Source organism: Carassius gibelio, chromosome B25, assembly GCF_023724105.1.
Source record: "Carassius gibelio isolate Cgi1373 ecotype wild population from Czech Republic chromosome B25, carGib1.2-hapl.c, whole genome shotgun sequence".
Taxonomy (NCBI): Eukaryota; Metazoa; Chordata; class Actinopteri; order Cypriniformes; family Cyprinidae; genus Carassius; species Carassius gibelio.
The window spans coordinates 16,378,821-16,394,538 of NC_068420.1; the positions used below are offsets into that span (position 1 = coordinate 16,378,821).

The 15,718-nt window shown below is 38.2% G+C and overlaps 1 protein-coding gene across 2 annotated transcripts; it reads right to left on the reverse strand.

Annotated features, from left to right (window-relative positions):
- Positions 1-328: 328 nt before the first annotated feature.
- Positions 329-14,375, reverse strand: LOC128014550 (sulfide:quinone oxidoreductase, mitochondrial-like). 2 transcript variants are annotated; one of them, XM_052598195.1, is made up of 10 exons: positions 14,244-14,375; positions 13,154-13,380; positions 12,533-12,703; positions 11,489-11,542; positions 7,555-7,749; positions 3,875-4,084; positions 3,603-3,786; positions 3,285-3,352; positions 693-871; positions 329-598 (listed from the first exon to the last, which is right to left on the reverse strand). In XM_052598195.1, exons 2-10 carry the CDS (start codon positions 13,367-13,369, stop codon positions 541-543), a joined length of 1,335 nt encoding a protein of 444 aa, XP_052454155.1. In that variant the 5' UTR covers positions 13,370-13,380; positions 14,244-14,375; the 3' UTR covers positions 329-540. The 2 variants fall into 2 exon arrangements, with proteins under 2 accessions (XP_052454155.1, XP_052454156.1); XM_052598196.1 differs by lacking the exon at positions 7,555-7,749.
- Between the last annotated feature and the right edge of the window lie 1,343 nt (positions 14,376-15,718).

Genomic DNA, 15,718 nt, shown 5'->3' on the forward strand with positions numbered 1-15,718 from the left:
CAATTTTTGGAATCTTCTGTAAGTAATAGCTCCCCATGTTTTATTGTATATAGTTATTGTTAAGAGGAGGAAACAAAGCACTGGTGACACTTGTAAAAACTTCTTTCCAGGCCTGAGAGAAGATACACTATATTGATAATTGTTTTTATGTGTATATGAGTATGGATGTACAGTATAGGTATATGTTTATTTTTCATTATTATTAATACTGTTTTGATTTATATGTAATTGCATAAACTTTCAAGTGTCTTTGATTTAGGAATATATTGAAGGTTTGCTTTCTGTATTTCCCCTTGAAAATTGAAAATAAAAAATTACAAAAAAAAAAAGAAATAGAATGTTTTTTAATCGCAAAGACATGGATTATGCCACAGCCAAAAATATTATATAGCATTGTAATGGGAATTTATACATAACTAGCAAACTATATTTAAAAGCAGACATCTCTGGATAGCCACTTATATCAAGCATCGTCTAAGAGAAACTTGTTAATAATGAAAAAGGATAAATTTTTGCTTTGTTTCCAAATAAAAGTTTGTTCTACTTCATTCCCAAATGCATGATGGTCCGTAATGGTCCTGGGCCTCCCCAAAATCCCCTTAATTTGAGGAAGAAAAACAAAATAGGAAGACAAAAAATGAATATTAGGCTTTTAATCAGAAAGTTATGATCAGTACACGATCGGGACTCACTTGAGAAGTCCATGCCAATACAAAATAGGCATGAAATCAGCTTTCATGTGGTACATAACCCTGCTCTCTTTGCTCTGGTCCACAGGGAAGGTCTCCAGCGGCTGTCCGTCATAATCAAATTCTGCCAGGATCGCTGTGTTGTAGCTGGTAACCAGTGGGCAGGAGCTGTATCCATCATACTGCAACATACACAATTACTATTTAATATTAGAGATTATTATTCAATGTGTAACTATCTTGCTTATTTTGAAAAATGACATTTTAAATATTTATTAGTATAGCTGTAATTTAATGAATGAATTAATGTATGTATTATTTACATACATTTGATAGGGGTGGGACTCGATTCGATTACAATTAACGATGCATCGATGCATTATAATGTTGTCATGCATCCTGTACATCTATTAGGGGTGGGAATCTTCAGGCACTTTACAACCTGATCTGATTCCTATTCTGGGAGTCACGATCTGATTCCAAAACAATTATTGATCTACATTTTTCCCCCAGTTAATTCTTCTGCTGCGCAAATACATCCTTAAAATTTTACATCTTAAATAAAATTGCATTTATATGCTTTTTGTTTATAGTTGGAATCTCCGTATGTCAGTACTTCCATCTTAAAAATAGGGGTGTGAATCTTCACTGGTTTCACAATTCAATTACGATTGTCATTATCAACTCAATATCACGATGCGTCACATTCTTTTCAATATTTCAGTTTTCAATATTGCAGCACGTGGATACATTTTCATTTAAATTCATATCAAATTTGTTTTGTGCAAAATTTACTTTATTATTATTTTATTATTATTATTATATAAGCACAGTAGGCTAATTTTTAAAACTAATTATTATTTAAAATAAGTCTTCTTTAAGTCTCCGAAGGCTATAGTTTCCTCAGCATTATTGCCGTTTGATAATTACTGATGAGATCATAGACAGTGGCAGCTTTAACAGGCTGCATTCACACTAATGCACAGATCTATTTCGATATCAGATGTTTTGTCCTGCTCTGAAACATAACTGACTGTGTGTACATCAATTTAGTATATAAAAGTATTTGAAAATGCAAGTGCATTTAACTGCGGCCGCAGTTGAGCTTCAGGAAAACATAGCCCTAACATTTGAATGTACTTGCTACTTTTTTGTGTAGTTATATAAGGAAAACAGCTATTTTTGGAACAGTATGCCACCATGCTGCAATGTTTCTGTTATAGGCATGCATAATGTTTTAATAATATTTTCAGTATGTGTAGGACAACCATGACCCACAGTACCAAATATGCAAAACTGTTCAGTATACAACACGCTGAGTACCCTGTGTGGAACAACTATCCCAGAAGGCACTGAACTTAATTTTCCCCTTACAGTGAAACAAATGAACCTGAAAGCCAGCCATATTTGGTTTTGCAGTCTCCAGCTTGACTAATTATTGACTAAAATATATCACTGGCTTATTTCATATTAAAACACAGAAATTGTTTTGTTAACACTACAACCACCCTGGTGGGGGCACAGTGTAGCATTTCGACCAATGAGACGCACAACTATTTGTTATATTTAACAAGTAACACCCCCTCATCTAACCAAAAGGTCTATGGACCCTCAGTAGAGTTCCATATGCAAATTACCATGTCCTCACACAAAGGGTTGTAAAACACTCCCATATTTCCAACCTCCCGCTTGGAATTTCAGCCTTTCTCATTGGACAAGCCAATCCCCCATGTACTTCTTCTTCTGCTAAGTCTTCTGTGTCCATGTGGAGAGCCTGTACTGGTGCGGGCATGCCCCAGTGGGCCCCAACACATAGCTCAGGCAGTCTGTGGGTCCATTAGATTCTGAGGAGTGAGGATATGAGCAACAGCGCTTCTAAAGACACCATAAATTCATCCCAAGCCTTCAGCCTTGACTTTCTATTCATCAAAGATCCTCAGACTTTGATGGTTCTTTCCCATCGAGAGTGCATCAGGACTCTCTTTCAGAAAGGCGAGACGTGCATGTATCAAATTTTGACATATTAATTGATACATTAAGTATCATTTGCATCCTTTGCAAAGGTGTGTTTGAACTAAGAAACTGATGTTTCCTCCAGGCTGTAGATCTGCTGAATATCAAATTGTATGATAGCTCCATGTTTTATTTCTGTTCTCTTCACTGCTTAAGCTTTAACCCTTTTTCCTATGCCCACTGTATGCGTGTATTTGTATATGTGTATGTTAGACTAGTTTAAGTGTTTATGTAGTTAATAAAGTCTTACTTGTATCGCACTTGAGGATGTTCATTGTTTGCTTATATCTGGAGTCCCTAATCATGCAGATTTTTGCTACATGCTCTGAGTAGTATTGTACAATAAGAAAGTTATTTTCCTTAACCAGGAAATTAACATTCTTATAAATTACACTGAGATTTTAAGTAAATACTTTCAGCAGATCTTCTAAATATCTATGATTAATTATAACTAGTTATGATTAATTATTCATATTCACCCTTTAAGCTGATTTGCAACAACAGTCAGGCAACACACGAAATAAGGTTGGAGGAGCAAACAGTTTGTAAACCACATTAATGTTTATCCTTTAACATACTTACCATCTTATCCGGTGTCTTTTTCCTCAGAATTTGGCTGACAGTTCGGTCGAGTACTGCAGACTGCGCAGCTGTAGAAGATTATATTCACAGATTATTCTCATTTCAATAAATCAAGCACTAACAGCTCTCTCACCATGAAAATCACCTCAATGAATGGGGAATTAACCACTGTTGTATGGTGAAAAAAGACGACTGAAGCAGGTTCTAGAACTGTCTGATGAGTAGTGAGAAAAGGTTTGATGAGCAGGGACTAATATCTCGTTCTCCCTATCCCAGAAAAAAAAAACATAGAAAGATGTGTTTTTTTAGGTGTTTTACCTACTGCTGCTGCTGTTTTGGACGTGGGTAGATTGGTGCAGTCTCCGATACCAAATACATTGGCGTAAGTCTTATGCTGAAGAGTGTTCTTGTCTACGTCCAGCCAGCCGGTCGCATCGTCCAGCGAGGAGCCCTTCAGCACTGCAGGAGGTCCCATCGGAGGGGTGACGTGGATCATCTCATACTATGACCAACATGAAGGGTCCGTGAGACACTTAAACTACTGCTTAACAGAACTAAAGATATTTTTTGTGTAATTTAACAACAGCTACCTTGTAAACCTTTGTCTCTCCAGGTTTGTCCAGATTCTCAAAAATGGCTTCCTGTTTGTCGGCCCTGACCTCGATGAGATTGTGCCTGAGGTTTATGTTAATGTCCCGCTTCTTCACAATCTCCCACAAGGCATCAGCGTATTTCTTGACCCCAAACAGCTTTGGTAAGGGGGTGTTATAAATAATGTTGGCTTTGGACCTTTTTCCTGTCTAAAAAAAGAACATTGTTTAAAAAATATTGTCATTTCTTTTAATATTATTGAGTTGTAAATGAACTGTGGCAATACCATGTTAATATTTTGGTATGAATGAATACCATATTCACCCTGTTATTTACATGGCACTCTAAGATACTTTGAGTAATGTCATGGTCTTACCATGTTATACTAACAAAAACATGTTTTTTCCATGATATATGCCCAATTTCTCACACTCAGCTGCTCTGATGCCATTCATGACTCCATCCAGATCGCAATGCAGAATCAACAGGGAAATCGCGTAGTGGTGGGACATGCTTTTACATCAATGAACGGTGGTGTACAGATGTAACTGTGTTAAAGAAGATGTGCTGTTCAGATCTAGAAGTGCTCTTTGTTAACTGTAAGCCGTTCTGTTCAACACGGGAGTTTCATTCCTCCGCAAGCGCACATGAGCCTGGCTTTACAGAAACTCAATGATCCGATCACAGACACAGGACAACAACACCCGGACTCTGTTTTAATCATTCTTGGGGACTTTAATAAAGCCATTCTCTCCCGTGAACTGCCAAAATACAGACAGCATGTTACATGTCCCACCAGAGACAGTAATATATTGGATCACTGTTACACCTCAATAAAGGATGCATATCACTCTGTTCCACGAGCAGCTTTGGGGCTATCTGACCACTGCCTGGTTCATCTTATACAGACCTACAGGCAGAAACTTAAATATGCTAAACCTGTAGTAAAGACAATAAAAAGATGGACCAACGAAACAGAGCAGGATTTACAAGCTTGTTTTGAACTCACTGATTGGAGTGTTTTTGAAGCTGCTACCACTGATTTGGATGAACTCACAGAGACCGTAACATCCTATATTAGTTTCTGTGAGGATATATGCATTCCTACCAGGACTTATTTAACCATCAACAATGATAAGCCATGGTTTCCAGCAAAACTCAGACATCTTCGTCAGGCCAAAGAGGATGCCTACAGAAATGGGGACAGAGTATTGCACAATTAGGCCAGGAACACACTGAACAAAGAGGTTAGAGTGGCTAAAAGGACCTACGCTAAAAAGTTGGAAGACCAGTTCACTTCCAACAACTCAATTTCAGTGTGGAAAGGGCTGACAGCCATCACAAACTACAAGACATCATCCCCCTGCACTGAGGCAAATCAATCATCACTTGCTTAATACCTGAATGAGTTTTACTGTAGATTTGGAACACCCATTTTGACCATCTCCCTACACAACGGTTAACACCTTCTGCAATCCCCCTCTCCACTCCTCCTGCACTTCAAATCAATGAAGGAGATGTGCGCCAAGTCTTCATGAAGAATAAAAGAAGAGAAGCACCAGGCCCAGATGGCGTTACACCAGCCTGTCTGAAAACCTGTGCTGACCAGCTGGCCGCCATCTTTTTACAGATCTTCAACAGATTTCTGGAGTTGTGTGAAGTGCCTTCCTTCTTCAAATGCTCCACCATCATCCCCACTCTAAAGAAACCCAAGATAACAGGACTTAACGACGACAGGCCTGTGGCTCTAATGTCTGTCATCATGAAGTCGTTTTGAAAAATGGTTCTTGCTTATCTCAAGGACATCAATGGACCCTTACTGGACCCCCTGCAGTTTGCTTACCAAGCAAACAGGTCCATGGATGATGCAATCAACATGGGATTGCACTTCATCTTGCAACATCTGGACAAAACAGGAACTTAGGTGAGGATCCTGTTTGTGGACTTTAGTTCGGCTTTCAACACCATCATCCAAACCGCCCTCCAGACCAAACTGACCCAGCTCTCTGTTCCTAGCTCTATCTGTCAGTGGATCACCAGCTTTCTGACAGATAGGCAACAGTTAGTGAGACTGGGGAAATTCACATCAAACAGCTGCTCCACCAACACTGGCGCCCCTCAGGGATGTGTTCTCTTCCCTCTGCTCTTCTCCCTGTACACCAATGACTGCACCTCTAAAGACCCCTCTGTCAAGCTCCTGAAGTTTTCAGTTGACACTACAGTCTCTACATCATCGGTCTCATCCAGGACGGTGATGAGTTTGCTTACAGTCAAGAGGTTGAGCAGCTGGCTGTCCGTTGCAGTCTTAACAACCTGGAGCTCAACACACTCAAAACTGTGGAGATGATCGTGGAAATTCAGGAGAAACCTCATTGCTATCCCCCCACTCACCATCATGAACAGCACTGTGACTGCAGTTGAGTCATTCAGATTCCTGGGAACTACAATCTCTCAGGACCTGAAGTGGGACAATCACATTGACTCCATTGTTAAAAAGGCCCAGCAAAGGTTGTATTTCCTTCGCCAGCTGAGGAAGTTTAACCTGCCACAGGAGCTGCTGAAACAGTTCTACTCAGCCGTCATTGAGTCTGTCCTGTGCATTTCAATAACTGTCTGGTTTGGTTCAGCTACAAAATCAGACATCAGAAGACTACAGAGAACAGTCTGACTGCTGAAAGGATTATTGGTGCTCCCCTGCCCACCCTTCAATAACTTCAATAGCACCCTTCAGAGCTGTAAATACCAGGACAGTCAGGCACAAGAACAGTTTCTTCACCTAGGCAATCTACCTCACAAACAGTTAAATGTATATCCATATATTTATTTGTTAGCTCTCCATCCTAGTACACCTCTGCATCTAACCCTTTTCTATTCCATTATCATCTGTAGCACAACTGTTCATACAATTAATTTATTTGCAATGCATTTTTTTAGTTTTTGTTTCAGTGTACTGGAAGCTTAGCTTATGTCACTAAAACAAATTCCTTGTATGTGCAAGCATACTTGGCAATAAAGCTCTTTCTAATTTTGATTTACATGGAATTACCCTTGTTCAACACAACATGGTATTGCCATTATACTTGTCCAAAATACATTGGTGTTACCATGATATATGACCAAAACATGGTATTACATTTATTTATGTCCACAAAATATTATATTACCATGGTACATGTCCAAAATATATAGTTTTACCATGATATATGGCCAAAAACATGGCATTACTCTTTTAAGTTCAAAATATGGTATTACCAAAGTACACGTCCAAAATACATGGTGTTACCATGACAAATGCCCCCCAAAAACATTATAACCTTTGTTTCTGGTTATTACCTTGATTTCTGTCCACAAAATGTATTATTAGTATTTAGTATGGTACGCATATGTAAAAAATACATGGTGTTAGCTTGATTTCTGTCCACAAAATATTGTATTACTATGTTATGCATATGTCCAAAATATATTGTTTTACCATGATATATGGCCAAAACATGGTTTTATCATGATATTTGTCCAAGAATCATGTTATTACTACCATACATATCCAGAAATATAGTAACGGGATTCTATAAATAAAAGCTGATTATTTATGTACTGTACATACATACAGTACAGTATATTTATACATAAAATCGTGATTGTAACAAATTTTGGGGGATTTCAATGATTAAGAATGAACCTTTCTCAGGAAGGCATCAGAAAGGTACATGATTTTCTGAGGCGCTCCTCCACATTTGACGGGAGTGTTTGGGAAAGTGAACAAAGCATTGCCCTCCTTAAAGTTCTTCAAGGCAATCCAAGTCTTTTCCACTGTTTTCACAGAGTAGTTTGAACCGATTTTGGGATGGTCAAACCCTTCAGGCAGGCCCTTGATCTGTAATCAGCAGAATTAAATCAATTAGATTGACAATTTTGAAATGAAAATCTCATCAAACATCACACAAGAAATTGTTAAGTCCTCCACCATGGCTCCTCCCTACGTCTGTTATTTGTTCTTCTCCAGATCATCAGGCCACCTCCTGAACTTTCTCCCGGATGTGTCTGCCTGCCTTCATGCCAACCCTTTTCCATCCCACTTCCATTCCTTTGTCCTTCTCCATCTGACCTCTTTTTCTCCACGGCGCGAAGTCGCGCCTTCCAGGAGATGGGTAAAATGTCACAGTTATGGACTGTGTGACCTAGTTTCTTTCTCCTGGTGATTGTGTCATTATGTTCAGGTGTGTCTACTCATTATCCTCATTTACGTTCCCCATATAAGTTGCATTCTGTTCAGTGTTTCTTTGTCCATTCTTGTCGATCTATACGTGTGTTTGCTGCCTGCTTGTTATGGATGATCCTATGTGAATTGTTAATTGTGACTGTCTATCTGTCTTCTTTGTGCGTTTACTCTTGCACCACACCGTGACATATACATGTCACTCCAAACATAGAACAAAGTTTTAAATGTTATTTAAAGGGGGGGTGAAATGCTCGTTTTCACTCAATATCCTGTTAATCTTGAGTACCTATAGAATAGCTAGTACTGCATCCTTCATAACTCCAAAAAGACTTTAGTTTTATTATATTCATAAGAGAAAGATAGTCTATACCGATTTTTCCCGGAAAAACACGACCGGCTGGAGGCGTGACGTGTGGGCGGAGCTAAAGAATCACTAGCGCCAGTAAGCTTTTGCGTTGAGAGCGTTTGGAAGCTGTGACATTACCGTGAGGACAAAACCAACCATGGCTAACAGTCAGATTCAGCCGTTTATTTACGACCCAGAATCAGATCCAGAGGCTGAAACTGAACGAGAGCAGCAGCAGCAACGACTCGCTCCGAGCGGGGCTCGAACCCGGGTCTCCGGCATGGGAGGCGGACGCACTAACAAGGAGGCAGAGATATTTTAAGCAGTTTTACTCACCGCCTGCTGTTCCAACACACGATCGTGACCCTTTTTCGTTGGGATTGCATCATCCTTAAGAAATAAATGATACGCAAATCCGTCTGTTTTTGGTAATCTGTGCAGGGTTGTCTTGCCCTGGCAACCAAAAACACACTCCTTTTGTGACATTTCGCGATGCTCTCGCTCTGATCACTCTGCTATATGTGAGCGCGCGCTCTTCCAGCAGACGTGCCCTCAGGACCCATATAAGGAAATTCCGCTCCATCTAACGTCACACAGAGCCATACTCGAAAAAAACTTTCCGAAACTTGTGACAAACTGGAAGGAGTATTTTTGGAACAGAAATACTCCTTCAAACGTACAACTTAATTTTTGAAACTTTGTCCATGTTTAGCATGGGAATCCAACTCTTTAACAGTGTAAAAAACTCAGTATTAGGGGTGTAACGGTTCACAAAATTCACGGTTCGGTTCGGTTCGATACACTGATGTCACGGTTCGGTTCGGTACGGTTCGGTACGTTTTAGATACAGCAAAAAGAAAAAATTGGCAGATAAATTTCCTTGATTTTTATTTAAATGTTTTATTTATTAAAACTAACAAAGTATGTGTTTTTTTTTTGTTTTGTTTTTTTTACATTGAACAATGATGGAGCTATTCTTTACCCATCTTCTATGGTGTTTTCTTAGCAGCATACTGTATAAAACAAAAATAGCTCCTTATAAATTTTTTTTACAAATTAAATGTAATATTGTTGTAGTAGTTATGAACAAATACAAAGATGTAACTCTTTTTATATTGAACTCTATAACTCTTTATATTGAGTGTGTTTTTACTCAGTTGGTTCTCTATTTGGGCTTATGTTTTTTGGAACAAAGCAGGAATTACGGTCTGGCTGAAATGGGCTCGTGAAGGAATATTGTAATGGGGCTCAATTACATTAAGCATGTTCTTAAAACCTGCGTTTTCCACTACAGAGTAAGGTCTCATATCCGCGGCTATAACGTAAATGCACTATTCGCTGCGGTGATGTCCGTATACGGAGCCCAGGACGTCACCTGTAGGAGAAAAAAAATCAATCCGTGGCGACGGTTTTGCAATCCGTCCCCTCAGTTTATAAACTGTACTCACGAATTCATAAACTGTTCACTCGATTTAACAAATCGTGCCCACGAATTTCCAATCCGTGCACTCAGATTTTGTAAACCGTACCCTCGGTTTTTGAATCCGTACTCACGAATTCATAATCCGTGCGCACGCTTTCGCAATCCGTTCCCTCGGATTTGTAAACCGTACTCACGCATTCATGCAGCAAACTCCTACGTGTTAACATACAGTTTTATTGAATATTATTATGTGGAATAGGTTTACAGCAAAGTGCCTTAAGTGATTCTCTATCAAGTGTAGTACGAGGTGGAATACAAAGATTTAATAAGAAAGATGCGCATTAAAATCTTGTTCAATTGCTGATAATCTATAATAGCACTTGATTATTATTGTGCAATAAACCTGGCATTGTGACTGACTCTGGAGTAATTTTTTCCTCTTTTGTAAGTTATTTTGGATAAAAGATTCTTATGCATAACCTGTTTAATAATATATAATAATGATACAAATAAAAATAAAGTTATTTTTTATAATTTTAATTTGTAGGCTAAATAAATGAGTACAAGACAGTAAAAATGTTTGTCATAAAATAATTTGTGAATTGCTTTATTTTTAAATAACCTTTGACAGTTTTGGAAATGCTTGTGTACAATTCTTTCTTAACATGAAGACTTATTTTTGTGATTTTATTATACTAAGCTCCACCCACCTCACCCCACCTGCCGGAGTTAGATGCATGTTTCACTGTTAAGTGTAAAATGCGTGTCAGTTTTCAAATCCGAGGGAACGGATTGCGAAAGCGTGCGCACGGATTATGAATTCGTGGGTACGGATTCAAAAACCGAGGGTACGGTTTACACAATCTGAGCGCACGCATTGGGAATTCGTGGGCACGGTTTGTTAATCCGTGGGTACGATTTGTTAAACCGAGTGAACAGTTTATTAATTCATGAGGATGGTTTATAAACTGAGGGGACGGATTGCAAAACCGTCGCCACGGATTGATTTTTTTTCTCTCCTACAGGTGACGTGCGGGGCTCCGTGGTACCGAGCCTTCAGCGCGTACTGAGTGAGCGAGCGCCTGACTGAGTAGCCTAACATAAACATATAAGTGTGTTTTTTTTTTTCTTCGGGGGTGTCAGGGGCGTTGCCTGTTACGTCGTTTGGGTTATTGGGCTACCTTGTTGAACGCATAACATTATATTTCACACACCTTTTTTATTTTCCAAATTTAATTAATTAGTCCAACGAACCGTTCGGTACATAATGCGTACCGCGTACCGAACCGAAAGCCTCGTACCGAACGGTTCAATACGAATACGCGTATCGTTACACCCCTACTCAGTATGCATGAAATAGCATTTCACCCCCCCTTTAACTTGAACGTTATTATCAAGTCTGATAGACAAATGTAATTAACATTACATTAAGATTGGACACTTGCTCTGGACTGATGTGGCAATAACACCACGCTGTATTAATGAAACAACTACAGGAGCCAAAAATGCTTCTCTCAATCAAAGCATTCACTACATACAGTTAAGGTTTTACATTGTGCATATGAAACTGAAAAAAACTTGCAATTTAGTCAATTAATTAGTCTATTAATGAATTCATAACATACCTTTTCATAATGCAGCTCAAGGCCAAGAGCTACAATCAGATAATCGTAGGAAATCTGAGAGAAGAAAAGAAGTTAACAGTTACATGATAAAAATTACTAAAGCTTGGTTAAGTTTGATTAAAGTGAGCCTTCCAGATCATGTGGCAATTGAATAATTATAACATGTTAGGGATGTTAATTTCGGTTTAAAGATTATTTTAAATAAGAATTGAATTAAATTAGAAAGTTTAAATTAGAAAGTGTCTGTGACCCGTTAAAATATTAACATTTGTTTCCCAGGGATTAATTTTACATGTGCAAAAAGCAGCAAACACCAGAACATGAGGATTCACATGGTCTTTATATCACATCACACAGTGCTTCTGCGAGCGGAGAAAAAAAATTTTTTATGCTTATTTTACACAAATAGATTTGTTTTTATTGTGAATGTACACAATAAATGGCAAACCGTTTACAATTGGTGTTTTCACCGTACCGCTGTGATGTAATGCAAAACATTTAGTTTTACGTGGATATTGGGACGCGAGTGAAGTAGGCTACATTTGATTTTGTGTCTAATGAGAAATTCTCCGAAATTCTTAACAGTCGGTTAACAGTTAACCGGTGAAAATGAACATCCCTACATGATATTCCTTCAGCTATGACTATTATATAGTCAGCTATGACTATTTTATGTTGGCACACCTTTTTGCTTCAATATAATGTGTAATATCATATTACACAACATCACTGATGCCACAAAATTTCCCAGCAATTTCAAAGGATTACTCTTTTCAACACTAAAGCTTTGCAGAAAATGCAGAAAACATGACACGACACACATTCCCCGGGTTTCACAGACAAGGCTTCAGCCTAGTTCTAGACTAAAATGTAAGTCTGAGCTGTTTCATATGAAAGAAACCTGCACTGACTGACCTTAAATAATATCAGGGCCTTTGTTTTTTCTAAGGCAGATTTATAAAAATTACTTTAATATCCTAATTGAACTATGGCCTAAACCTGGCTTAGGATAAGCCGTTAATCGCTAACTATCAACCTAGATACCTTTTTCCCAGAGTCTGTGAGGACGACGTTGTTCCTAGGATCAAATTCTGCCACTTTGGACCTGACCCATGTCACCCCTGAGGGAATCACACTCGCTGTTGATCGTCCAGAAGATGCAACACTTTTGGCCCCTGCACCAACTAATGTCCATATCGGCTGATAGTAATGCACCTGGAGTCAAAAGTGCATTAGATGTAAAGCTGAACATTGAGGAAACAATGCAAAGGTTTTTAAATAACATACCTTAAAAATACAAAAGTTTGGGGTCTTTTTTTTCATATTTCTGAAATATGTCTCTCATGCTGACCCAGGTTGCATTTATTTATTCAAAGTACCGTAAAAACAGTAATATTATAATTTAAAATAACTGCTTTCTATTGTAATATATTTTAAAATGTGATTTATTTCTGAGATTCAAAGCTGATTTTTAAGCAGTTATTACCACAGTCTTTAGTGTCACATGATCATTGAGACCCCAAAACATTTGAACAGTTACTGTACATATCCGTCCAATAAACCTGAATCCCAGCATGTGACGTACATGATGCCTAAACAACAGCCAGGCACAATAAGGGTCTCTTAAAGGGCCAGTTCAGCTATAAAGGCTCTGCTGCAGCATACCTCACTAGGCTCCACGATGGCCACGTTTTGCGCGCCGACCTTTCTTTTCATACGTGCGGCCATAGTTATGCCACCGGTCCCACCACCGAGCACCAGAAATTTGTAGTGGTCCTTAGCGGCCAGCCCAGAGCTGGTGTGAATTTGTGAGTTAATGACAGAGAAGACTCTGCGGTACTGCCTGGACAGCAGCCGCTGTGTGTGTAGCTGGCCTGTCATGGTGTGTGATTCTGTAAGGAAACCAGAGAAGGGAAATATGTAAACAAGTTTATAGCCAAAAGTTATATTTGCAACGACCACACTGCATAATAAAGAATGGATATCGATAGATTTATGTTACATTTTACACTTTCTGCTATGGAGTTTATATATATCGCAATTCTGAGTTTAGCCTCTATTTCACCATTGTGAGTTTGACTATTTTATAATAACACACCTTCATGGTTCAATATAATGTGCAATATCCTGTTACGCAACATAACTGGCGCAACTAAATTTCCCATCGATTTCAAAGGACTCTTTTTTTCTCTTTTATATACTATTATGGTATATCTTACAATTAGTTAATACTTTGCGATTCTGAGATACAAAATTCTAAATTGTGAGATTCCACCTCAACTGGAAGAATAAATTTGAATTTTAAATTTGAATTTAAATGAATCGTAGGATAAAATGTTCCAACAGCAAAACAAGCACAAATGAACAAGCTGTCATGTGAAAGAGATGTATTAAATATAAAAAAAAGAAAAACAATAATCACGAACTCTCGTATAGTTTAAAAAAGAGTGAGCATATCCATCAAAGACAGCACATAAATATAAGCCCTGTACATGACATGTGAACAGAGAGTTATTTAATACAACGTATTAATTTGTGGTCATGCATATATACATAAATATGTACCTCTGTACATAAAATGATAAAGGTCTTAACTTTACCAGGGTTTTTTTTTTAAATCTCAAGTCATCTCAAGGCAACTGCGCATTTTAGTCTACTTGAAATAGTCAAACTGCAAATGTACTTTAATCTTACAAAAAGAATAAAAACAATAGGCTAAATGTAGAAATCATACAGCTTGCATGTATCTACTCACCTTTTCCTTTTCAGAAGTGTCCTCTGTGTGTTGAGAGAGAGTCCTCACTTCTGTTTGATGAAACACGTTGGTACACAGTCAAAGACACACTTCCCATCATTCCTACGCAACACATCTGAGTCATGAAACTGTACCTGGAAACGTTATGAGGATGTGACTCAAAACCTATTGAGCTGCCTGCCTAGACAACATTTTGGGCATCATTGTCTCTCACGGTCTACATAGGCAGGATTCATTTATTTATTTAAGTTTTTTCTTTCAAAACCTGGTGAACAGTCTTTCTAGGCAACACATTACTGTGTCCAATAATTTAGTGAGCAGGTCAAAACAGTCTTTTCTGAGGTCAAACGCCCTAAAATGCTGTCGAGATAGCTAACCTTGTAAAGAATGACACATTGTTTTAATGACTACACACCCCTTCTAGATTTATATTCACCATTTTAATGCAGGTGACTACATAACACGTTTGACTTCTGCAGTCATTATATTTACATTTACAGTTTGCTGTGTACAGTAGGCTACATGTGTAGTTAAATTGCAAACAGAGAGCTGTGTGTATATTATTTAGGCTACTTATGATTTAATTGCACTCAATGCATGTTTTCAGTGTAGGACATACTGTACATGAGTTAATGTCATGCCACCGAAATCGTCCAGAAGGTGTCGCCATTGCATCTCCCTCAAAGCTGCTATGATTGGTTATTATCGAGAAATACAGCACTCATTATAGCCTGCTGAAAACAAATAAAAAGAAATAATTAAATTCACTTAAACATGCCAAATAACTGAGATTTTTGAGCCAAGTGGATTTTGAATGCAGGTTCCAAAAGACAAAAATTAGCCGATTAATATTTGAAATTGTGATGATCGGTTTCAACGGGCAACAACATAAACAAACTTTACTGCGCATGAGCGCTTTTGTGGACCTAACTTAACTTCCGGTAGACTTAAATAGAATCAAGAACAACAGCCAAGTCCCTCTAGAGTAGCTATTTTTTGATAACAAACAAAATATGTTTGCTGCGTGGATCAGGCGGACTTAATGAAAATGCAAATTCATTCTTTGCCAGCAGGAGATGTTTTAAAGCATAGACATAAAGCGCGAGAAATAGAGGTTTCCCCAGTAACAGCTGTAAACGAAGCAGAGCTGGTACACTCATAAGCTGCTATCAGGCATATAACATGCAAGTCCTCCTTCAGAAATACAGCGATATAAAAACACCTGTGCCTCGTTTTGATATTTAAACATAAATGTAAGGAATCATTATTATTATTAAACGTGCAGTACGTTACGTAATGTTACGTTACTCGTGTTTATTTAAGGAAGCCTTTTTGAAAGTCGATCAGTTTTAAAATTGTGGCGAGTCTCCAAAAATAAATAAATGTATGGGAACCACATCCCGCAGCACAACCACCTGAGCCCAACTTCAGTTTACTCATCACCTTGGCTTTAACTGCGTTTGTAGAAGGCACTG